General features: G+C 43.4%; 1 protein-coding gene across 1 annotated transcript in view; it reads left to right on the top strand.

Annotated features, from left to right (window-relative positions):
- VPS13B (vacuolar protein sorting 13 homolog B) overlaps window positions 1-20251 on the top strand; it is a 902514-nt gene extending 882263 nt beyond the window's left edge. The window contains exons 59-62 of the mRNA XM_045002958.1: window positions 6041-6217; window positions 9224-9326; window positions 9997-10246; window positions 17882-20251. Coding sequence (XP_044858893.1) covers window positions 6041-6217; window positions 9224-9326; window positions 9997-10246; window positions 17882-18130 — 779 coding nt within the window. The 3' untranslated portion in view covers window positions 18131-20251. The remainder of the gene's footprint in view (window positions 1-6040; window positions 6218-9223; window positions 9327-9996; window positions 10247-17881) is intronic.
- The last annotated feature ends 5490 nt before the right edge of the window (window positions 20252-25741 follow it).

Here is a 25741-nt window from a genome sequence, read left to right as displayed (position 1 = left end):
ACAACTCCTAAATTTACAACCGCAACCCTGAAAGCCCCAAAGAGGAAGTGGTAAAATGTTACAAGTTCAGGTTAAGTTACTGAAAATTATTTTAAGCAAAAACAGTAGATGATATGAAGCCCTGTCATTTGATAATGCCTGTAACCTGGCAAGCTAGTGTCCTGAGAGAAAATGTGCATGAAGCAGCAATTTCATATATTAGTAGCCACTACCCAATAGTAAACTGGTACAGATATTGCAAATCATAGGCAGTTTAGAGAATTTTTTTTTATTGGGCTGGGGGCAGTCAAGTTGAGTAGCTGCATAAGAACATAACATAAGAACATAAGATTTCAATTTGCGTCAGTCCAGCATTGGATGCTGGTGAGAAATAGTTTAGTGATCTTAGCTCAGTCACAAATAAGACCACGGGCCAATGTGATGGCCACCCTTTTGGCCAACACAGAGGTGATTGAACTGGGGAACTGCAGAGCTAAAAGCAAGAGCTGCTACAACTTGAGCTAAAGAGCCAACACTCTGTCCTTGGGGGCTGTAACAACTAATATCCTCTGGATTGGCTCATACAGGCAACCTGTAAGACACACATACCAGTGGATTACACCACACTTGTCACATACATCCAGGCACAGTGCACTAAGTAGCCTAATATCTTTTTGAAAGGCTACAGTGGTTATGTGGATACTTCTGGGTTTATGAAAATAGCAGGAATTAGAATACTGGAGCCTCCTTGATTACCCAAGAACTCAAACATTATGTTGGAAATATGAGGTTATTAATTTTGCACTTAAACAGTACTCCTCTAAATACCAAATAATGTCTTGCTTTTAATTGCTGCTGTTCCTCAAAATACGGAAGAAGAGCAGCAGTTTACATGTTGGCTTAGACTGCAGTTGCAGCGCTGTTTTATTTTAAAATTTCAACAGTCCCAGGAATAAGGAACTTGTACTCTCTGTCTCCATGGTTCTGTTTACAAATTCTTCACTGCTAAAGTAATACCTACTATTCTTAGCAACAGAAATAATTAACCTCCCAAATAAATACCTGTGGTTACTCTAGGGGAATTGACAAATATGGAGCTCGTCAGTATCAGTGAGGAATCAGCAGACATCACAATTGTATCAGACACAAATCTTGATTTTTTTTTCTTAATAACATCAAAAAGACTGATTCTCTATTAAGTATACAAACACTAGGCATCTAAGTTATGTACATAATACACATAAATTCCAGCTGTTACAGATACATCATAATGACATTTCTCCCCTGACCATTCAGTTTTAGGGATTTTAGAAATCCATCCAAAACAGATTTGGTTGGAGTAAAGTGCTGCAGCGCTGGTTTGCTTTACCAGCACATTTATAGAATGCTTAAAAAAATACCTCCAGTGTCTTTCTTGTACAGTGAAGTGAAATGAAGTGGTGCTGCTGTGTTCTTTTCTCTCGCAAGCAGGAAGCATTCAGAATGAATCTAAAGATAGGGATTTCTAGGTCCTTCGTAGAAATAATTTCAATGATTGCATAGATTAATAGAAATGAAAAAAACATGGAAAAGACCTATAGGATCAGATGATCAAAGCAGCATAATGTGTGTTCCAGTCACCCCAAATGTGTAGACAGTTTGGGTAATTGCATATGCAAATGGCCAGTTTTAGTCATATGTGTGCACAATTATCTGGTTTACATATGTATCTGTGGTAATTGCACAGAAAAAAAAAATGAGTGCACATTTGCACACCTAACTTGCTTGACAATCGAGCCCATTATGGCCCCAATTCAGCAAAGCACTTAAGCACGTGCTTAAGTGCTTTACTGAATCAGGGCCAAAGTCATGTACTCTGTCTCCTTCTCAGTGCAAGTTGTTCCCCACAGTGCATTCTTAAGTGCTTCGTTCTGTCTAGTTTTAAATGACTCAAGCACTGTCAGGGTGTTGTTTGATTTGATTGTTATCTCTGGCTCGCTATTTTCTTATTTTCTAGTTACAAGGAGACTGCTGGGTGTTTTCTGTCATATTTTTGATATCAAAAGAGTCTAGGCAGTTTTTCTGTTATAGATCTCAATATAAAAGTATATAAAATATAAAAGTGTAGATTGTGGTATTTAGATTATAAACTCCTCAGTGCAGGGGGCCATGTCATCTTTTGCATTTTGTATAGCATTAATCTCACTATCATGCCTTAAATCAAAACTAATAATTATGTGAGAGAGAATATTGATGCTATGGGATCAGTTTCAAAAATGTTGGCTCTGGTGAAAGACACCGCATTGAATCAGCTCCTTTTTATGAAATGGAACATTTTTGAGTAATTGAACAGCTGTCTAACCCTAGCGAAACAGACGTTTCAGAAAAACTGAAGGAGGACACTACACTCCACTCACACTATACTTCATGCTAGCGAGCAATCTTGTTTAGTAGTATTAGTAGAATGTAGCATGAACAAACTAATAATTTTGTAGTTAGACAATGTAAAGCCTGGCTTTTGGAAGCTGTGATTTCCATTACAGACAACCCAGATTTGAAGAAGAGCTCTGTGTAAGCTCAAAAGCTCGTCTCTTTCACAAAAAAGTTTATCCAATAAACGATATTACCTCACCCACCTTGTCTCTCTAAACTTTATTATTCACCATAATAGCGGTAGTATTACAGTTGCATCCATTGGGATCAGGGCTCCATTATGCTTGGCTTTGTACATACAAGAAAGTAAGAGACAGTCCCTATCCTGAAGATCTTGCAGTCTAAAATCCTAATCCAGCAAATATTTATGCACATGCTTAACTGTATTCACAAGTGGGCCCGTTCATTTCAGTAAAAAAGCACATGTTGTTTGCAGCAAGGCAACCACTTTCTGACCATATTTTCAGAAACTAGAACACTTGTGTCACACAACTGACAAAAGTACGTTTATGTCTCTACTGCCAGCTTTTAACTGAATAGCGACACATGCATTGTTTTCATAGTGAAGGATTTTTTCCTGTAACATATTGATCTAAATGAATGTATCTTGAATGAAATACAGAACAAGCGGCATTAACATTCACTGTGAGCAAAAGAACAGCTTACATAGATTCTATGCCGTTTGACTTTTCTCTTCACTCCAAACACTGTTCATCACTCTGAGCATTTGTTCCACTGGAGTGTTCTTTTTGTTCCTGGCAAGGAACTTCGACTTGCCCTGAACACACATTTTGTAGTTATAAAAATACCACTTTTTTTTTCAGTCAGCAGGGATACAGTATAAAAGCAGAGTAATCAGGTTGATGGTTGGCAGATGTCATAGCGGTTGTGCAATTTTTTTGGTGTGGTAAAGAAGGGAAATGGGGTTTGCTTTTATTGTATTGGGAGGACAGGAGAGTGGCCTGGCAATGAAGGGCCTGTGAAAGAGAACAGGAGGCAGTTGGAATGAACAGACAATAAATGGGGGGCAGGGATGTCCAAGGTACAAACTACAGAGGTTGTAGTTCTAATGACCTCATCATTGTCCAGGAGCTGTAAAGGTGACCCTAACTGAGCCTCTGCGTCCCCCATGCTCCTGCTGGTAAAAAATTTCTGCTCCTGGGCTGGTTCCACCCTGGGACCTGCTGCTTCTGCCAACCACATATGAGTGGGGAGGGATAGAGCCACATAGGGCCAGCTGCCTTCAGAGGATAGTCTTCTCTGCACATTTCTAGGTACTAGGAGATTTGGAGAGACCTAGACAGGCTTCATGTGTGCATCTCTAGCCGTATTGCTGATTCTGGCCTCTGCTTGGGGCAAGTCTCTGCTCCTGGGTTTGCTCTGCCCTGGGAACTTCTTCCTCTCCTGAGACCACATGATTGAGGGAGGATGGGAGCTGCATGGGTCCAGCTACCCCATGGAAGTGGGAGTACCCCCAAAAGGAAGTCTCCCCTACATTTCTCTGGGGAAGCTTGATGAGACCCAACCACAGGTACCAAAAGTCAGTTAGATGTGAGTACTGTTGTTTATTATATGGATTGTGGTAGTATTGTCTTGGGCACAATATAAATAATAATTTTATGCATCATAGTCACAGCAGTTTCCATTCTGCTGTCTTGTCCTCTGGGCCTGAATTCATCAGAGAAGTGTGTGCAGCACACCACAAGTTCTTTGGAGTAAGCTCTTATTCATTATTACCTTATAACATTGCTCAAGTGTATTACAGTAAGTAATTTACTAGTGCAAGGATTTAGGTGGATTACATTTAATAAGGCAGTAACTTCTGTTCTGAGAGTGCAGTTGCAGTGCATGACCTCTGTAGGTTGGGTGAAAGAGGTCATGAAGTCACATAATACTGGAACTTAGTACTACACAAAGAATTATTTTGTTTCTTCAGATGTGTTAACAGTTGTACAAGAGCAAAGAATGGATGAACAGCTCCTGTTTATGCAATGGGGTGTTGCGGTGTATTTTGAAGTCAACAAGCATGAGCAGCTGTTAACGATTAATGAAATGGAACTGAATTGAAAAGTACATCTCTTCCACAGCATATAGTTAAGGAAGCTTCATAGCCTGGCATTATAATACAAAGAGTTAAAAATGTGACTGAAATGAAAGATATGATGAGTGTTCACAACAGTGGGCAGGTCTCTTACAAACAAGGAGGCAGCAATACAAACACATTTTTCTGGGAAATGATGTACACATAAAAGGTGGAAGAAGTGTGTGTAACTGGAGGAAGGTTTACAGTGCTTTCATATTACATGCATTTTGGGGATACAATGTTTTAGAGAACAAGAATAGGGGGAAATTTGAACGTTCTTTTTCCCCAATCTCATTTGTTATTTGGAAAATACACCAGTTCTCATCATTCAAAATCAGCAGCTCCTTCATTAATCCAGTGGCCATTTCTTAAGATCATTTTAAAACCAGTTAGGGGCTAGCTAGCATATGTCAGTCTGGTAAACATATTGGGTCAGATGCACCCCTGATGTAACTCCATTGAAATCAGTGGAATTATTCCTGGGTGCATTTGCCCCCAAGTGCACACTTAGTGCCAGATACAAAGTGAGATCTTCAGAGTTTTCCATGCTCTAGGAGAAATGCATGGCTATAAAGGTAACACTTCCAGTCAATTTCTTAGTCTTTAAGTGGCTGCTTTATCTTGATATTTGCAGCAGGAACTGCAAACTGAGAGCTATCTGAGGGGTCTTCAAACTTGCACCCGGTGAATTGCTTTGCAGCGAGCAAAGGACTTTAGATCAGGCAGCCCATTCTCTAATTGATGTTATCTAACTAGCACCCTGTCACTTTGTCCAATCATTGTACTCTTAGTGATTTCCAAATAGCTTATCTATCAAAATTACAATAACTAGAGACATGTCTGTGGTAAGTGGCTTGAGTAAACTCAAGATCAAAGAAATGTACCACCTCACATACCTGTTTACATTTAGGAAGATTTAAGTTGGAGTCCTCTGTTGATACTAAAAGCTGGAGAGGTCATTGTGTCACTTGTAAAAGTTTGAACCATGCACATTAAAGTAAAATATGGTCGTTTTAACAAAAGAGTAACAAAAAGTCCAAAAGTCTAATTCTACTAATCTTAGTAGTATATCAAAAGTTGCATTAGCTTATGAACATTTCTGGCAGTGGAAGAGAATATAAAAATGATCTATTGAATGCAAGCAGTTTTTATTCTCGTGAAGTCAATCTTAGGCTTACATGAAAATCTCAATTCCATAACTGCTAAAAGTCTTTCAAAACTAGTGGATATTTATTCCACTCCCAACATTTCCAGAAGCCACATATAGAGTGAACTACATTATATCAAGTCAGCAAAGGCATTTAATAAAAAGTAGTTGAAAGACAAGAACATATTATGAAGTTAAGTGATTTGAAGGTTTAAAGAGTGAGACATGTGAGGGGGAAGCGGAGGTTTAGTCTAAACGCGAAGATACTGTTTAGATAACTGGTAAATGTATGCTAAATAGCTGTAGCAGAGGGCGGAGTGCAATGTTCAATCCAAACAAAGCTCTCTTCCAATGTTCAGATTTGATCTTGTTCTGGGATTTTAATCTTCATTAATTATTGGCAACTCTTGTTTTTTCAGGAGCAATTGCTGGTATTGTAGATCAGCCAATGCAGAATTTTCAGAAAATATCTGAGGCCCAAGCTTCGGCAGGGCACAAGGCCAAAGGTGTTATCTCTGGTGTAGGAAAAGGAATTATGGGAGTGTTTACTAAGCCAATTGGAGGAGCAGCTGAACTTGTCTCCCAGACCGGCTATGGTGAGTTTCAATAATTTTGAGATCTCAATATTAACTTTAAAGAATATTCTTAAGATTTGGTCATGAAATACAGCCTGCCGTGTCTGTTTATATGAATCAGTAGCTATTTTCCTTGCAAAAAGATTTAAAATACTACAGTTAAATTGCTATAAATGTTGTCTTTCTCCCTTAAAAGTCATCCTGTCATGCTCTCTTGCATTGAGATCACAGTCTTGTGTAGCACCAGAAACATAGAATGTACTATGAAGTAATTTTTGGAAGCCAGGGGAATTAGTTACAGAAACATATGTGCTGCAAGAGAGTTTTCAACAGTAAATGTAATGCAGCAATAATATATTGAATTAGAGCATTATTTTGTGGATGCTTGATCTGTTACAGAAAAGAAAGAGTTGTGTTTTCTTTAAATAAAGAATCTGAGAGGGAAAAAAAAGAATTATGTAGTGGGAATATCTCATTTAAATTGTAATGCTTCCAGGCAGGGAATTGAATTCTGGTTTTGGATATACTGGTAACCCCAACTTTATAATAGAGGGATGGGCATGCCAAGTAGATTAAGCACTAGCAGTAGTTATGGTAAATCCTTTCAGATCTACGTAAATGCATGTTGGGCCAGTAAAATATGTGAAAGAGTACCATGAAATGATCTAAACTTGCTAATAGCATTTGCTTCTGGTGTCATGAATCCTCAGCTCCAAAACTAAAGGGTTAAAAAAAGGGAACAAGATACATATTGAGGACAAATCAGTCATTAAGTTAACGTCAGCCAATTTTTAAATGATTTTTTTGACTTTTGGAGTGGTGCTTTTAATCTGAGCGCATTCTCCTCTTTTTCTTGATATACTGATTCATTAAGCCAGCAGTTCTCAAACTGTGGGTTGAGACCCCAAAGTTTGTCGCGAGCCCTTTTTAATGAGGTCACCAGGGCTGGCGTTTGATTTGCTGGGCCTGGGGCAGAAGCCCAAGTCCTGAGCCTCACCGCCCAGAGCCCAAGCCCAAACCGAAGTCCCACCACTCAGGCCCAAAGCCTAAAGACTTGAGCCCTAGGTGGTGGGGCTCAGGTTACAGGCGTCCTTCCCTGGAGCTTCAGTCTCCCCCCCAGGGGTGGTGGGATTCAGGCTTTGGCTTTGCCGCCACACCCCCTTTCCCCCTCCTCCCCCCACATACCCCAGCCAGGGCAGTGGGGCTCAGGCTAAGGTCCCCCCTCTTGGGGTCATGTAGTAATTTTTGCTGTCAGAAGAGGGTCATGGCGCAATGAAGTCTGAGAACCCCTGCATTAAGCCAAAGTTATTTGTGGGTGGAATATGAGGAGTTGCCTTAGAGTCAAAATTTTGAAAAATTATCCCCACACTTCTCTTTACACACAGAACACCTCCCTGACCTAATCTGGAGATAATAAATAATTAAATGACAAGCAAACATGCTTGGTAATCTTTTTTATATCTGGTTGGTAAAAAGGCTTGTGTACAGCTCAGTCTCTTCTTCAATGGTTTTACAATATTGTGAGCCTGATTTTATCTCTCTTACACTAGTTTGGCTCTGGAGTAATTCCTCTGAAATCTGCATTCCACAAGTGTAAAACTGATGTCCGTGAAATCAGAATCTGGCCCTAAGTTGTGGGAATAATGTTCTTTTTGTTAACTGTAGAATCATTGTTTCTAGGTTACTTTAAGCCCAGAGTACAATCATTATCAAACTACAAGAAATCCATAACCGCAGAGGGACAGTTTTCACTGCAGATATTGTATACAACACATCATGTTTTCCATGAACATATGACAGAAAGAGTTAGCCAGGGAAAGACATAAAAACTATATCAATAATAAATGGCAGTGCGTGAGAGAGAAACACACAACAGTTAGAATAACTCTCAGCCACAACTGGATTGGAAGTTGGGTCTGTGCCTCTTGGGAGGGACCCTGGGGTGGGGGACCACACAGAAATAAACACATGTTCTCTCTCCATCTGTAAATGACATTTTCACTTGCATAATGCTGAGAACTTGGGTAAGCCAATTGTTACAAGTGGGAAGCTTCTTTTAAGTATTAGCATCAACATGTGTGTTAAAAATTAAAGTATTTTTCAAATACTGATGTTTTGTTTAAATTATTATCCATTTTATATTTAAATTATTGTCCATTTTATAAAAAGGAGTATAAGTTACTGACACCCCTATGTAAAAATGCCTATTGCTTCATTGGAGTGCTTAATTTAACAAAATCATTTTCCTCTGTTGTTTACTTATGAAGGGCTCAGCACTATACTTTGTTACACTGCTCCTCAACTCTTAACCTAGTTTCTGTCACTCTTGTTAAAGAATTTATTATATCAATGAAGTTTTTACAAACAAGTAATTCTTGGTCTAATGACCATACCTCATTTATAAAAATTTACAAGTCACCAGAAAGCACACATGCTGTATCATCTTCTACTCTGGAGAGTCTACTTGGAGACCTGTTTAACTGCTTCTTGTAGTCTTCATTCTGTGCTGGCACTAAGAAGAACTTATAATAAAGCAGATGCCTCAGGAGATCTCATAAATGTATATAGATCCATGTTTAACAGCTGGATTAAGTAATTTAACATTTAAATGCTGTACCTAGGCAAACTTTTCTTCTAATTTTTACCAATCGTGGCACATATGTGGAAGTATTTTAATTCTAAACAAGAAAGTTAACGGTGGTCTTGGCTTTTTATACATAAATTGTAAATTTGTCTTAGCCCATTTTGGAATGATGGCTCTCAAGGGCATTATGTTTCTCTGAATTGCTAGTGTGTGACTGACTTTTAGTACGTTCGTTTTTGTTGTTGTTGTTTCTTGCTAAGGGTTAAATGCGCAGCTATTGCATTGTAATGGTCAATGAATTATCTTTATTACAGCTTCCAAAAATGTGACATCAGTTTGTATCTGCACTGTTTTATGAACCGCTCTAAACAGATGACATCACTGCAACATGTAACTGTTTTCCAGAAAACAACTAGTAAAAATCTTAAATTCTCTTACCACAGGTATTTTGCATGGAGCTGGACTTTCTCAGCTTCCCAAACAGCGCTATCATCCAAGGGATCAAAATGTTGAGCAGGCTCCAAACAGCCACGTCAAATATGTCTGGTAAAATTATTTAGACACTTGCTCATTTTTACATCCACATTGTTTATTAATAGGTTCTGGCTCTTGGTCAACTTAACAAGCTTCTTCCCTAGGAAAGGCTGAGTTATAGCAGTTTATTTAGGAATGTTAAACACAAAGGTACTGCGTAGAAACCCAATCTGCAAATGATGGACTGCTGATCTTCTTCCAGCTTTAGAACTGCAGAGCTAATCTTTATTTAATGACATTCAGTAAGTTTTTACTTATTTATCATTGCACTGAGCCCAAGAAAAATACTGCACATCTCCAGAAATAGCTGTCACTGAAGATAGGTTTACTTTCTGCACTGGATTTGGATCCAGCTTCTCAGGGTGATTTCTCTATTGGGATAGAAATTGGTTGACCTAGGTGAACGTAATTATGAATAGCCATGAAGTTATTACGTCAGTTTTGCAGCAAATCATTAAGGAGTTATGATAAACTTTACAGAATAAATATAAAACCTTGGTATTTAAATCTTACACGAGTATTGCAGGAAATGTGGTATTAGTTATTTTAACAAAAACAAACTGCCACTTATCTTGTATTTTTAGGTGGCAGGCAGCTACAATCTTAAGTGAAAACCTGGAAGAACAAAAGTGAGTTACTACTTTACACATCCAATTTCTAATACTGACTTATTTTTAAACAGGAAAATGCTTCAGTCTCTAGGAAGGCCAGAGGTCCATATGGCACTGGACGTGGTTATTGTGAGTGGATCAGGCCAGGAGCATGAAGGATGCTTGCTGCTTACGTCAGAGGTGCTATTTGTGGTCAGTGTCAGTGAGGACACACAGCAGCAGGCATTCCCTGTGACTGAAATTGAGTGTGTAGAAGACCATCAACAAAAAAATCTGCTGAAGGTGCAGCTCAAACAACAAAGAGTGCCTTGTGATTTGGAGGTAAAGACGTTTAGTAGTATCGTCATTTAAAGATAAAGTTGCATTGGTGAGTTTGTCAAGAGTATCAGTAGGGATCAGTTGGTGGCATGCTCATCTCTAGGTCAGGAGGTCAAGGTCCCACACCAGCCACTGGTATTTTTAATCTTTTTAGTAGTAAAGGTGCTATCATTCCCTTCTGCCTTCTACAGTCATTATCCAGATTAAATTTCAGTATCCACCACAGCGCTTTTCTGGAATAAACTGGGTAACTTAGCCAACATTAGCTCTCTGAATAAGAGGCTCTAATGTCTGAAGCTGTGTATGTGTATTTATTGCTCAGAACATTAGGGCTGCTCCATTTGCCTGCAAATTTACACTGAAAAAAATTAAACCAAATTCTATTAGATGCTTAACCTAGCAGTTCAGCAATTAAATGTACATTGTTAGGGCATGGTTCATCTATTAATCTTAAACCTCACAAGCCACTTTCACTTAAGAATATTTGAGCAGCATGGTTTTATTAGGTTGCTTTTATCCTCTTGTACTCAATTTTGCAACTCCCTTCTCTTTTTCCTGCAAATCATCACTTAAACTGAGCAAGTTCTGCCTGACCATCAAGTCTCATCATCCAATTCTTGAATGAGAGGCATTGTCAGAATCAAACATGGATTTCAGTATTGTTATTTATATTGCACCAACAAGTAATTCATAGACCCATATAAAGACAAGCTCCCTGCCCCAAAGAGCTCACAATCCCAACAGAGAGTATATACACAAAGGAAGGGGAAACTGAATACACTGAAAAAGCAGAGAATAGTGAAGTTAAGCACCATGGGTGACAACCTGACCCAAATGAAGTCAATGGGAGTTTGGGGAGTGATTCCAGTTGGGCTGAGATTTCATTCTTGTTAGTTCCATGGTTTCTGTAAGATACTTTTTTTACTTGATGAAGTGACAGTGGACTTGGTGAAAGTCTTGGGTAAGAGATGCATAAAATGGATGAGCAGAGTGATTAAAGCTGTATGGCAGGCAAGAGAATCCCCAGAGATTGGTGCAAGTCTATCTTGGTCCCAATACATAAGAAGGGCAGCATCCATGACTGTGGAAACTATCAAGGGATAAAGTTACTGTTGCATGGAGTGAAAATACTGGAACACATCTTGGACGCTAGGATTAGACGAAAGGTGGAATAACTCCTCAAACAAGAACAGTTTTGCTTTAAGAAAGGATGAGGAGCCACTGATGCCATGTTTGTAATTCAGCAAACAACAGAGAAGCAGCTAGAGTACCAATAGAATAGCTTCTTGGCTTTTATAGACACAAAAAAGGTGTACGATAATGTGGACAGAAGGATGCTTACAACCGTGCTGACGAAATATGGAGTGTCTGAGGATATAAAAACTATAGTGAATGCACTATATAGAGTGTACTATATACTCCACCTGAAACAGAGATCTGAACATATTTTGGAACAAGCCCCTCTGAACAGGGCCGGCTCCAGCTTTTTTGCTGCCCCAAGAAGCAAAAAAAACCAAACGGTTGAGCTCCTGCCAAAGTGCCACCGAAGAAGAAGAGACGGAGTGAAGGACCCACCGCCGAAGTGCTGCCGAAGACCCGGACGTGCCGCCCCTATACCGGATGGAATGCCGCTCCTTTCTATTAGCCGCCCCAGGCACCTGCTTCCTTCACTGGTGCCTGGAGCTGGCCCTGCCTCTGAAATGAAAGTTGGATTGCATCAGGAATTGGCCCTCAGTCTGCTGCTGTTTAGTACTGATTGACTACACCTGCTGGAAGAAGATCCCAATGGGAAAAGGTGAGAAGCTGCTATATGCAGATGACATAGCAATAAGAACAACGAGGAGTCTGGTTTTAAAGACTAACAGATTTATTTGGGCCTAAGCTTTCGTGGGTAAACCTCCCCACTTCTTCAGGTTGTTTTTGTGGCTACCGAATAACACGGCTACCACTCTGATACTTGGTACCATAGCAATAAGGACATCCTCAAAAGAAGACCTAAAGGAAACAGTGAAATCAGTGGTATGATCAGCTGAGCAGGCATGAGATGAAAATCACTATGACTGAAAGGGCCGGCTCCAGGCACCAGCTTATCAAGCAGGTGCTTGGGGCGGCAACTCTGGAGTGGGGTGGCACTTTCAGGTATTCGGCGGAGGGTCCCTCACTCCCGCTTGGAGCGAAGGACCTACCGCTGAATTGCCACAAATCGCAATCGCGGCTTTTTTTTTTTTTTTGGCTGTTTGGGGCGGCAAAACCCCTGGAGCCGGCCCTGACGACTGAGCTCATATGGGTCAGTAGAGGTGCCGCAGGAAAACTGGATATAGAAATTAATGTAGTAAAATTCAACCAGATTGATCAGTTCAAGTACCCGTGTGGGTGGGTTACAGAAGACAGCAAGCTTGAATGTGAGGTACAGTCCAGACTGGGGAGTGCTGAAAGAGTGTGGAATAACTTCTCAGGCATTGTGTATGACAAACGTATGTGTAAAGGAGTGGACTCACCCCTGTGGTGCCTCCTGCTGGTGGTCTGAGGGAATTAGCTCTCCAGCCATTGGAGCGCCCTTTGCAGGCCGGTGTCCCACTACCACTTGTGCCCTGTTATCTGGGGCGCTGCCTCCTGGCAGTAACCCCTCAGTCTTAGGGTCTCCCCTCCCCGGGGGACCCCCACCCACTATCCCCACTTCGCCTCAGTCTTGGCTACTGCCAGTCATCACTTAGCCCCCGTTCACTGGAGCAGACTGCAGTGCATCAGCCACTCATCACAGGCAAAGGGACCTGCTGCCTCTGCCTACCCATGGGCTGCCTCTTTGCAACTCCAGTACCCAGATGGCCTTACCCTAGGCCTGCAGCCTGGGGGGTTTCCAGGCCAGAGCTCCCCAGCTCCTCTTGCCTTCCTCCAGCCCTGCTCCACCTTAGGTACCCAGGTACACTCCCCAGCAGCCAGGCCCTTCTCCCTCTAAAGGCAGAGAGAAAGTGTTTGCTTGAGCTCCTGGCTCAAACCTCTGTAGGGCCAGCTGGGCCCTAATTGGGGGGTGGCCGCAGCTAAGCCTGCTTCCCACTCAGCCTGGGCTGTTCTCCCTGCCCTCCAGCCCTCTCCCAGGGCTGGTTTTAACCCTGCCAGGGCTGGAGCAGGTAACCACCCCGCTACAGTATGTCGCTGGGACTGAAAGCGCAACTGTATAGAACAGTGGTACAACCTGCAGTGCTATATGGGGCAGAAGTATCCAGTATTGTCTCAAATGTGCCAGCTGAGCTTTTGGTCATATGAGAAAGAGGGTGTTTTGAAGATTGTGACATTAGAATTAAAACCAAACTTCTGGTTTATAAAGCTGTTGTGCTCTCCACTTTATTCTATGGGGCTGAAATGTGGACTACATATAGGAGATATCTTATGGCATTGGAGAAGTGTCATCAATGCCGTATGCGTAAGATTCTTCTAATTAAATGAGCTGATAGACGCACTAACATTAACATCCTCTCGTAAGTGAATATCACGAGCATCGAGGTGATGATTATCAACAACTTCGCTGGGCAGGGATGTAGTTCAGATGCCCAATTATAGACTGCCAAAACAAATCTTCTCTTCTCAACTCAGCCAAGGCAAACATGCTAGAGGAGGGCAGAAAACGCACTATAGAGCTGTCTTGAAGGCTAATATGAGAAAATGCAACATTGACATTATCTTGTAGGAATGTATAGCCCAGGACTGACAACAATGGAGGAATTGCTTGAAGCAGGGAACTCAGCACTTTGAGAACCAGATTCGACTACATGTAACAGAAAAATGGGAGCAACAGAAAGAACACACTATGCTTCGAACCAATATCTCAGATTCACCCATCCTGCTCAGAAATACGTGTCTGCAATGTGGCAGAGGCTATGGCCCATCTGTGGACCCATAGATAACTTGAAATGGATAATCCATGAAAGATATCATCCTTGACCTTGAGGGATCGCCTATGATGAGATCTTTAGTGCTCTATGTATATCCTCACAATGTCACAGCTTTTCAGTAGGCTGCCATGGCTCTGAACAGAATGGGGGGAGGATCACTTCCTGTGAAGCATGCAAAGAGGAATTCACCTTTGGTAAGAAAGATTCCAGAGTCCTTAGAACCACCTTGTCATCATGGCACACACAAGGTGATTTCTGTATGGCTGGAGCTGCTAACTATGAGACTCATCCAGCATGTATCGTAGCAACTAAGAAGCAGGTGTAGACAGATAGGTAGGTAGAAAGAAAGGCATGACCACTGTAAATGGTTCAGAGGGGTGAGTGGTTAGGGCTCCTAGTACAAGTAGTTAGATCTCCCTTAGGAACATTGGTCTACTGCAGGTTTAGACAATTTGATTGCTCTGAGAACTCTTGAGACTTGAAGATTTTTGGCTAAAGAGCCCAAGGATTTGGAATGTAAGACACTACTTATGGGTGATGATGTATGTGCTATGTTGCTGTGCTATAGTCCCTTTCCATAATGTCCTGAAGAAAATCCAGAATAGCTGGAATTCCAGGGTCCTTGAGTATCTGGGTTTTTTTTTTCTTGATACCATGAGGTAAACCATGATTAGCTGGAGAAGTAGGCCATTAGTGTTGAAGTCCATCTGGAGGCCAGTGTAGTCCTAATCACTTTGAAGGATAATCCAAGTGCAGTTAATGCTTCCCCATGTGAGTTGTCAAGCTTTGAGCTCCCCACTGGTCGCTGATGTACTCCCCGGTGGTGGTGGTGGTTGTCCAATTGGACTAGGATGTGATCGCCCATGAGAGGGCTCTGGAACATTCATAGGGCTAGCTTCACTGCTCTGACCTCCAAGAGGTTGAGGCTCTCATTCCTATCTATGGAGCACCACATTCCCTGCACTGTTCTTTGTCCAAAGTGTGCTCCCCACCCCAATAGGCTGACATCTGTCTTGAGTACTTGAGGCTCTGTGGAGCAGATAGGAAGACCCTTGTGGACATTTCTTGGAATTGTCCACCATCTGAAGGACTCAGTACCTAGTTTAGGACCAGCACTTCAGCTTGCATGTGTTCCAGTGACTATGAGACTCAGCTAGCAGCTATCATAGCCACTCCTGAGTACCCTGCACTCAAACTCTCACCCAATGAGCCCCCCCTGAATCTGGGCCACCTCTATGAGCCCCCCGGACCTGGAACCCCCACCCCACTGAGCCCCAACCACCTACACCCAGATCCGCATCCCACCTGGAAACCTCCAACAAGCCCCTGTGCATCCAGATCCGCCCCCATATCTGGACCCCTCATCGAGCTGCCCACACTGAACCCTCTCACCCCACACTAAGTCCCTCAGGGGCCAGGGCTGGGTGTGCATGCGAGACTGTCCCTCTTGCTCACTATCTTGGTGCACCTGGCATGGAGGGGCAGGGTCCTGTGGTGTTTCTGGGGCAGGCCAGGCCCTTGCGCTGTGTCAGGATCAGGTGCAGCCTCACCGCTGAGTGCATGTCCTAGGGAGCAGCTGTGGGATGATCTCCCACATCTGTGCAGTCAGTGGTCTGTGCTCCCCTCTGCCATGCTGGACCCTCCACATTTATTTATTTACAAATAAAATACACAGAATAGTGCAGAATTTTAAAATATTGTGTGCAGAATTTTTATTTTTTGGTGCAGAATTTTTTGGCACTGAGTTCCCTCAGGAGTACTGGTTGTATTGCTCCGATATCCTGGGGTGAGAGCCCATTCAGTATCAACTCGTGTTTGATGGGACTGCTTGAGATGGGTGATTGGATGAAGAAGGTATGAGGTAATGCCCTTAGTTTGAGGGGGCAACTGAAACTTACTACTACTTTCACCAACTAGTCCACTTTCATCCATTTCGCCTTCTCTTGCTGATATTTCACCCATTCTGCAGCTCAGTGTCTCCCACAATTCTGTGACGTATAGGCTGTGCCCCTCCTCTGCAGTTCAGTGCCCCTCTTCTCCAGCGTCCTACCAGAACTTCTGAGAAGGGGGATAGTTTGCTTCCTACATTCAAATCAAGTTGACAGTCTTTATGGTCATAGTGAGTTTGTAGAGGTATTGCTGCCACCTCTGATTTTGCTACCGGATCTGCAGTTCCAAGGTTTGTGCCTGAAATATGGGCTCTCTTACTTCTGGGATGAAGGTGAGCAAAAGGAGCATTTCTACCTGTTGTTGGGCTTGTAGTCCCTTCTCAAGGCACTCTGTGGAGACGGAAGGGACTGCTTGGGCATGGATGTGCTCTCTGCTACTATCTTACCCAGTTTTCTCCAAACAGGAGACAGTCTGAGTTTGGATGAGCACAAGATTTGTTTAGAATGGGCATCTGCATTGCAGGGATGCAATCAGATGGGATCATGGGATGTATCCGTTTTGATGAAAATTTCATCAGAAAGGTTTCTTATGTCCAGGATTGAACTTCTTGTCACGACCAGAGAGAGGGAGACATTCCAGTGGTTAGGGGGCACTCTCTTAGGATGTAGGAGACCCAGATTCAAGTCCCTGCTTCAGAATCAGGTAGACTTGAACCTGGGTCTTCTGCATCCTAGGCAAGTGCCCGAAGCACTGTGCTACAGAGTAAATCAATAAATAAATTAGTTATATGAAGATGAACTGCTCCAACTGGGTGGGGGGAGTCAGCGAGAGAGATGGTTAGGGCATTCACCTGGGATGCTCTGAATCAGGCAGAGTAGGGACTTGAACCATTCCACACATCCCAGGTACATACATAACCACTGCGTTGTTGGCTGTTTGTGTGTTAGTCTGTCTCTCTCATTTTTCAAAAGTTCTCATTTTCATTCTGCATTGGAACAAAAACCAATTCTGAAACCTTGAAATTTTTTGCAAAACAGAATTGTTTACTGGCCAGCATGGGAGCTGAGAACCCAGTTCAGTATCTTTATGTAGGGGATGAGTTTGGATCTTTTAAGGGGTTTTTCCTTCTGGCTGGGGTCTTATGTGGGACTTACCCCTTGAGCTGGCCGGATCGCTTCCTCTGCATCCTTCTTCCCTGAAATGCTCAGAAGCTCCTGATTGGAGTCACAGCTCTTTGGAGAGGGCATGTCCTGAGTCCCGTGCCCTGCCTGTGTGATGGTTGGCAGGCTGGGAATAGGCAAGACATAATTTACCCTCTGAAAAGTCTGTGAATGCTGCCTCATATATAGAATCCCACTTGGATTTAGTCTGATGTTTGCTGGACAGTTCTGCACAGCCTGAGGGAGACATGGGAGTCCCATAGTAGGGACACTGCAATAACTGATCTGGGTTGTGAAGACCACCGTGCTGCCAGATACCTGATCCGTGTGGGGCAGCAGAGGAGGAAAGATTATAAATTGTTCATTACTGCCCAGAAAATGAATTAAAAGTCAAGTTGGCAATAGAAATAGTTGGGGCAAACCTAACTGCTGCTACAGAGGCAGAAGTTCTGGTGGGAAGCTGAAGAAAGGGGACATTGAACTGCCACCAGAACTGTAGAAGAGGGAAGCAGCTCACACGTAACAGAAATGTGGGAGACACTGAGCTGCAGAAAGGATGAAACATCACCACCATTACAGATCTATGATAGGAAGCCTTTGCTTGATAACAAACTAATGCAGAAGTATGTTTGCTGGGGATGAACAGTAAGTGAAGATACTTTAAATTCCAATAATAAAGTTGATTTATCTGATTTTAGGTGGATGGAGTTAGAGAGAGACTCTCTGAACAACAATACAACCGGCTGGTGGATTTCGTCACAAAAACATCCTACCACCTTGCTCCAAGCCATTCTTCTGTACAAACAGCATCACAAGTTGTAGCTGCAGAGCCCCTTCCAAGCACAATTAAGACATATCAGTACCTAGTTGATCCAAATTTTGCTCAGGTATTCATTAGTAAATTCACTATGGTAAAAAATAAAGCCTTGCGGAAGGGATTTAATTAAGAACAAATTATGGCAAGCATGGTTATGCATTACCATTTTGAAAGTCATGCTTTCTATGCAGTCACCTAATGTGAACTTTTCTAATGTCAGTTTTGTGGGGTGGTGGATGATAGAAAAATTTAAAAGCTACCTTTTCTGACCTGACTACAAGGACAGCTTTGGGATTCCTGGTTTCTACGCAAGATGTTAGCACTAGGAGGAAAGCAAAGTTGGTGCGTAAAATAACCACTCTAACAAACAGATATTCAACCAAAGGGAAAGGTGGTAACTGAATGAAAATCCTTTGTTCTTTCTCTTAGCAGAAATAAGAGGAAAGGAGACAAGGGAAATCTTATTCATTGAGACATTTTTTGCACACACCAAAAATAGATATCTGTGCTCACTATATCATATTTTAGGGTCTGCCAGTCCCTGGTATAAGCAAGGCTTATAACTCAGCTGTAAAAACTTCCTCAAGGTTGAAACTTTTTCCACCCCAATGTCTACATACTGAAGCAAAACATATTCCCCTACTAAATCTGATAGACCTGGTGTGACCGTTTTAAGTTACTAGCGACAGCTGGGTTTTAGCACCACTCTAACCTTAAAATAGCTTCCTTTATTTGACTGAAATTTTGCAGGACATTAGTCCTTAATGTAAACTAGTGCCTTTGTGTGGTTTGAAGAACAAAATGGAAACGATAACATTAATTTATTTTTGCAACTGTCTGTATACAGAAAACTTATTTTATCCACCAATCAAAATGTCATAAGAATTTTCGAGATATATACATACACCATTGTGGATTAGTTGGTAATATGTAATTATGTCAGGGAGACAGGAGCAGTTATAATTTTGGGTCCAGTAATGTGCATTTTAAAAAGCTTTAGGAGCTGTGTTTATTCTCATTAATATGTACCAAAAATTCATTAGCACCTTGCTCCTTTTAAACCCAAGTGCTAAACTTCATCCGTAGCTCACCTTGATAGGCTCTACTATTTCTGGACTCTCCAAACCGTACCCACAGCACTTCCTTACTTCAGCCAGCTGTAATTCATTTTATGCTTATCACCCTAAAAATGTCAGAAACCAGGAAATTCGGAATCAGGACTAGGAAGTCATGTATTACATCAGACCATACAGAACTACATGTGCCTAAAAATTATACCCTATTTTGCACAGCAGAGCAATTGGAAAATTCTTGGAGTTAGACTCATTTCTCAATACATGTAACAACTGTGAAATAGGTCGGAAGACAGAGTTGTATGAAAACTGCAATATTGGAGCCCGGTGCAAACCACTATCTGTCAGCAAGATGGCTACTACCAGCAGTAGGCTTACAAAGGGCAATTGCAGTATCAATGACATCAGTGTTAGATGGCACTTGTAACAATATTAAGTAAAAAGCTTTTAGACAGAAATGTGCTTTTCAAGTTGTTCTTTACCCTTTATTTTCAAATCTGTGTTATAGTTTGTACTGCTGTCATCACAAGAGCAGTTAGATTGCTTTGCAGAGCAAACATACCTACAGCAATTTTCATTTTAAATGGTAAAAGCTGACTTGACTCAGTTTCTTGGCTTTTGTGAGCTTCTACTTTAAACTCTGCCCATGACTCTTCTCCTTCTGACCGTGAATTTCAGCACATGAACTAACTTCTTGTGTGGGGATTCCTGATGTACCTGAATACAACCAGCAACTAAGTTAGGAACAGGAGTCAAGTCAGATCATTGTCCTTAGTGTTCAGTAAATGCCATTTACTTATGTTAGCATCTCCTATACATGGCTATGACCAAATGGACATACAATAAGAATGTATTAATTGCTATGCGTTTCTCATGAGTTCTGCTTTGTTGAAGCTACTCCTGGAATTCATGTCTCTTGTGTACTAATAAGGAAGAAGCCTGGGATTTGAATAGCCCTTTGCTGAATGTGAAAAGAACCCATCCATTATTAACATTTCATACAGTCAGCTAGCTACTTGGTTGTTGTTTGCCTTTAAATGACACTATTTAAAAATGTAAATAAATAGATTGTTCATTCCTGAATCTTTTATGGGAAATAGTTTACTACTGCTAATTTTACATACTGATGCATAAATTGTAATATAACAAGATTGTTTAAAGTTAATAAAGCTATTCCTACAATACTTGGTTTCTGTGTGCTACACAAGTCATGTGGTTACAATCTAATGAACAGAACATTGACTATAATAGTGACACTGAATCGCTGTGTGATCAACCCCCAGCAAGGGCTTTGCTGTACCCCAGAAAATGCAGCCAACCATGAAACACAGTTTGAAATTCACATTAATATTTTTTGAAGTAAAGACTGATGACTAGAGCTGGCAAAAACAGGTGCTACAGAGTTTTACGACTCTATGTACTGAGTCAAACTGCGTCATAGTCACAACCTAAACTAGAATAAGCTATTCACCTAGTAGAACATTGGCTGAATGTCAAAAACATGCAAAACACACCTGTAAAACATATGGGAGGAGACAGCGGTTTTTCTGAAGTGTCAAACTAATATTGGTGGGATTATGCTGACATTTTCTTCCTGAATTATGCTCCTCCTCTGGCAAAAATATTTATATTGCACACTCATCTACAATAAAAGAAGTTAGTGTATGTATTGCATTTGGCAGAAGGTTGTTTCTCCCCCTTCTGTGAAGTCAGGTACGGAAACACATGTGGTAACTTCACATAAATCAGGCTCTCCTACATATGATGTGTGAATGGCGAAAACAAAACTGTCCACGGAGCAGATGCCTAACAACTGTGCTTGGCGGGCTGAAGCTCTCCAACTTGTGCTTTTAGAAATATACCTAGTCTCATTCTTTGAGGCTGGAGAGCCCAAAATCTCCAATCCATCTCTTTTTTAGTTTGTGCTTTGTTCAAGTTTTTGGCTTGCTAGCTTTATTCTGGGGTGTTGATGGAATGCTTGTTTGCTCTGAGAGCACATTGTGGTGGAATCTTCTCAGGAAAGAACTTGCATGGTTCCCTTCTACATCTTATTTCACCTAGCCATCACAGACAAGCATGATTAGCTAGTGTGGACAGTCTCATAAAATCACCTTAACCATTAGCACAATAGCTAGTTTCTGGGGCAATAATGCCTAGAAACAGCAATCCAGAGCAGTGAGGACCTGTTTAAGGCACATCTCAGCAGGCAAGGGAAGTGAGAGATCAACTATATGTATTTGGGGCATATATTATACTTCTGAAAAGAAAAATACTGGGGATCTGTTTGACCATGGCTGGCAAGCAGGGCCGGCTCCAGACCCCACGCGCTTGGGGCGGCATGCGGCTCCGGCGGACCTTCTGCAGTCATGCCTGCGAGAGGTCCACCGGAGCCGCGGGACCAATGGAACTCCCGCAGGCATGACTGCGGAGGGTTCGGTGGTCCCGCGGCTCGGGTGGACCTCCCGAAGGCGTGCCTGCGGATGCGCCATCGGAGCCGCGGGACGAGCGCACCCTCCGCAGGCACGTCTGCAAGAGGTCCCCTGGAGCTGCGGGACCAGCGACCGGCAGCACACCCCCTGCTGCATGCCGCCGTGCTTGGGGCAGCCAAATTCCTAGAGCCGCCCCTGCTGGCAAGAGGAGAAAAACAAATTCAGGAGGTGTGTGGCTCAGCTTATTTGTCAAGAGGAAAGAAGCCAGCTCAAAAGGACTCGGAGCCAGTGACAAAGGACAGCTGTTAGGACAACATCCACTTAGCATGAGGAGCTTAGTGCACTATACAGCAAATATGCCTACTCACTGACCGAAACTGCCCCATGGCATAGGGCTGAGTCTATTTCCTCCTTGACAGTTGAGTTTTGAATCTTTTAACTAGCACAACAGGAGCTCACCACTCCATTTTAAAAAGGCTAACAAAAACCGTAAGTTAATATCTATTGATTGGTCAGTATTAGCCATTTTCTTCTCACCTTTCTTTTGCCTATGCTGAGCACAAAAAAGATGCACACTAGTGCTGTTCAGTGATTAAAACAACACTGGCTGAGAAAGTTCTGGTCCAAAATACATCAGGCCATATTCATTACTTTTTTTAAAAACCCTGACTCTTGATGTAAAGCAATGGACTTCTGCTTAGCTATGTTTAAAAAGTAGTAACTATCATGGATGATTTTGAAATAGCTACTGTAACATTTAGTATGTAGGGTTGCCAGGCATCTGGTTTTCAACCGGAACACCCGGTCAAAAAGGGACCCTCGTGGCTCCAGTCAGCACCCCTAACCAGGTTGTTACAAGTCCAGGCGGCAGCACAGTGGGGCTAAGGCAGGCTCCCTGCCTGTCCGGGCGCCGCATAGCTCCCAGAAGCAACTGGCATGTCCCTGCGGCCACTAGGAGCAGGTGAGATCAGGGAAGCTCTGCACACTGCCCCTGTCACCGAGCACTGCTTCTGCAGCTCCCATTGGCTGGGAACCACGGCCAATGAGAGCTGCAGGTGCGGGCAGCACACACCAGGCAAAGCCGTCTTGCTATGCCTCTACCTAGGGGCTGGACATGGTGGTTGCTTCCAGGAGTATCGCAAAGCGAGGCCAAGCAGGGAGCCTGCCTTAGCCCCATTGTGCCGCCAACCAGGAGCCCTGCACTCCCTAACCCCCTTCCCCAGGTCAGAACCCCCTCCTGCACCCAAACACCCTCCCAAAGCCTGCACCCCAAGCCCTCTCCTGCACTCCAACCTCCTGCCCCATCCCAGAGCCCCCTCTTGCACCCTGAACCCCTCATTTCTGGCCCCACCCCAAAGCCCGCACCTCCCAGCTGGAGCCCTCACCCCCCCTTCCACATCCTAACCCCCCTGTCCCAGCACAGTCAAAGTGGGGGGGGGGCAGGGCCTCAGGGAAGAGGCAGGGCAGTTTTGTGCAATTTGAATGTTGGCAACCCTACTAGTATGTGCTGTTTTTCCTTCTTTGACAGGCTTATTAGCCTACTGGATAGTAGTAATGGGGGCATCTATTGGCAAAGTAATACAGCAAAACAAAAAATAGGGCATAGGCATGTACTGGAGACAACTTTTTGTTTCAGAAGGTGGAGGAAATAAACAGGCAGCCATTTTTTTACATTTGCTTCTGCCCAAGAGCGAGGCATTGGTTGCAATGCTGTAGGGGAAAAGGAATTTGAGTGAAAGTGATAATATAAATATAGCTGTCCTGACTCTAAGGCTAGAAAGGTGCGAGGGCGGCAGCATACAGATGCTGGCCTTCCAAAAAAAAAAAAAAAAAAAAAAAGGCAGATTTTTAACAGCCACAGCACTGGTAGGTATGGCCTGAAACTCTAAGAGAGAAAGGCATTCAGCAGAGCTGCAGGAGCTAATATTAAAGGCACAACTGCAAACGCCCACAAGGCAGCCATGGTAAGAGGCTACTCGTGTCACTGAGCTGACAAAGCAAACGGTGGCAACATGGACAAATTGCTAAGGAGACGTACAGAAGAATAGCACAAATATGTAGGCATAAACTCAAAATGGGTTACACCAAGTAAGGGACATAACGTGGTTCTTTAACTCCATTAGGAACAAGCGAAGGAAAGGGCAAGTCATCTCCTTAGCGGGAACGCTGCACTAATAACTCGCGCTATCAAGACACAGATGGTTAATGCTTATTTGGCTTCGGGCTTAAAGGTGGCCAGCTACAAGGGAGATGGACTGCAACCCCCAATAAGAGGAGGTTCAAGAATCTTTGGGATAGCTCAGTGCTTTGCGCATTGGCCTGCTAAACCCAGAGTTGAGAGCTCAATCCTTGAGAGGGCCACTTTGTGGGGCAAAAATCAGTACTTGGTCCTGCTAGTGAAGGCAGGGGGCTGGACTCAATGACCTTTTGTGTCCCTTCCAGTTCTAGGAGATAGGTAAGCTCCATGTGTTAGTTGTTTTCAAGGTGCCAGGGCCTAATGAACAGCCCAGGGCAGTGGTTCTCAAACTTTTTTTTTCCGGCGGACCACTTAATGAGCTTTCCAAATGTTCTTTGTACTGTTAGCTAACCACTGTGAAGCGCTTTGGATAAAAGCACTATATTAAAAAAAACCCTAATAATAAATGGGGTTTTTTTGTTCTACAAATAAAAGCACACAACTCATATTTTAATATCAGTAGTCTTACCTTTCTAATGCAATGGATGTGCCCGCTCTTCCCCCATCACGGCAGTCCCTGAGCTGAGGGTGGGAGGAGGGGGGGGGGGGTCTCCCCAGCAGCTGCAGCTCAGGAGCTGGGGAAAGTGGCCTCTTTCTCCGGCCAACAGCCCTGCACATCACAAATTCCTTCCCCCCCCTCCCCTGCACTGCCCCTCCCCAATTCACCCCAAGGCCACCACCTCACTTTACATGTGTGGCTTCTCCAAGGTCCAGGCATCTAATTAGTGAGGGCAACCATAGGCCTTATCTTGAAAAAAGGGAGACAAAGGGCCTGATAGACCAGTCAGCCCCTCCCTAACTAGAAAGATACTGGAACAACTTATTAAACAATCAATTTGTAAACACCTGGAGGAGACTAGGAATAGGGTTATAAGTAAGGCTTAGAGTTGTGTCATGGATATTTTTAGTAAAAATCAGGGACAGGTCACAGGCAATAATGAATAAGCCTGGTTGGGCGGGGGGTGGGGGGTGGGTGTGGATGGCAGAGGGGCAACTGGGAGCTCCCACCACCCCCGGGGGGGCTCGGCGCGCCAGGGTCCCCCTCCGCTGGCAGCTCTGTGTGGCAAGGGTCCTCCCATGGCAGCTGGGAGCTAGGGGAGGGGGGTCTCTCTCCCCCCACCCACCTGCTGCCTGCAGCACTGGAAAGCTCTGGGGGGAGGGTTCCCCCCAGCCGCCTTGGTGGCAGGGAGCTGCGGGGGACTCGCACTGCCTACGGTGGCAGGGGTACCCTGCCTCGGCATGCAGTAGGGGATGCTGCACCTCCCAGCCAGCACTGGCTGACGTTACGAAGGACTTTGGCGGTCACAGATTCCATGGCTTCCGAGACTCAGGCTGTGGCTACACTTAGCACTTCAAAGCGCTGCTGCGGTAGCGCTGCCACGGCAGCGCTTTGAAGCGCTAAGTGTAGTCAAAGCACCCGCGCTGGGCGAAAGCTCTCCCAGCGCTGTCCGTACTCCACCTCCCTGTGGGGAACAACGTACAGCGCTGGGAGCCGCGCTCCCAGCACTGGGGCTTTGACCACACTGGCGCGTTGCAGCGCCGCAATTTGCAGCGCTGGAGAGGGTGTGTTTTCACACCCTGCTGCAGCGCTGCAAATTTGTAAGTGTAGCCAAGCCCTCAATCACAGCCTTAGTTATAAGTAATAGTCAGAATGGCTTTGTTAAAGACAAATCATGCCAAACCAATCTGTTTGTCCTTTAACAGGCTTATTGGCCTACTGCAGGGGTCGGCAACCTTTCAGAAATGCTGTGCCACATCTTCATTTATTCACTCTAATTTAAGGGTTCACGTGCCAGTAATACATTTTAATGTTTTTAGAAGGTCGCTTTCTCTGTCTATAATAGGTAACTAAACTATTGTAGTAGGTAAAGTAAATGAGGTTTTTAAAATGTTTAAGAATCTTCATTTAAAATTATATTAAAATGCAGAGCCCTCCCCCCTCCCCAAAGCAGTGGCCAGGACCCAGGCAGTGTGAGTGCCACTGAAAAAAAATCAGCTCACAT

The sequence above is a fragment of the Mauremys mutica genome, chromosome 2 (assembly GCF_020497125.1).
Source record: "Mauremys mutica isolate MM-2020 ecotype Southern chromosome 2, ASM2049712v1, whole genome shotgun sequence".
Classification (NCBI taxonomy): domain Eukaryota; kingdom Metazoa; phylum Chordata; order Testudines; family Geoemydidae; genus Mauremys; species Mauremys mutica.
This window is presented reverse-complemented; position numbering and strand designations above follow the sequence as displayed.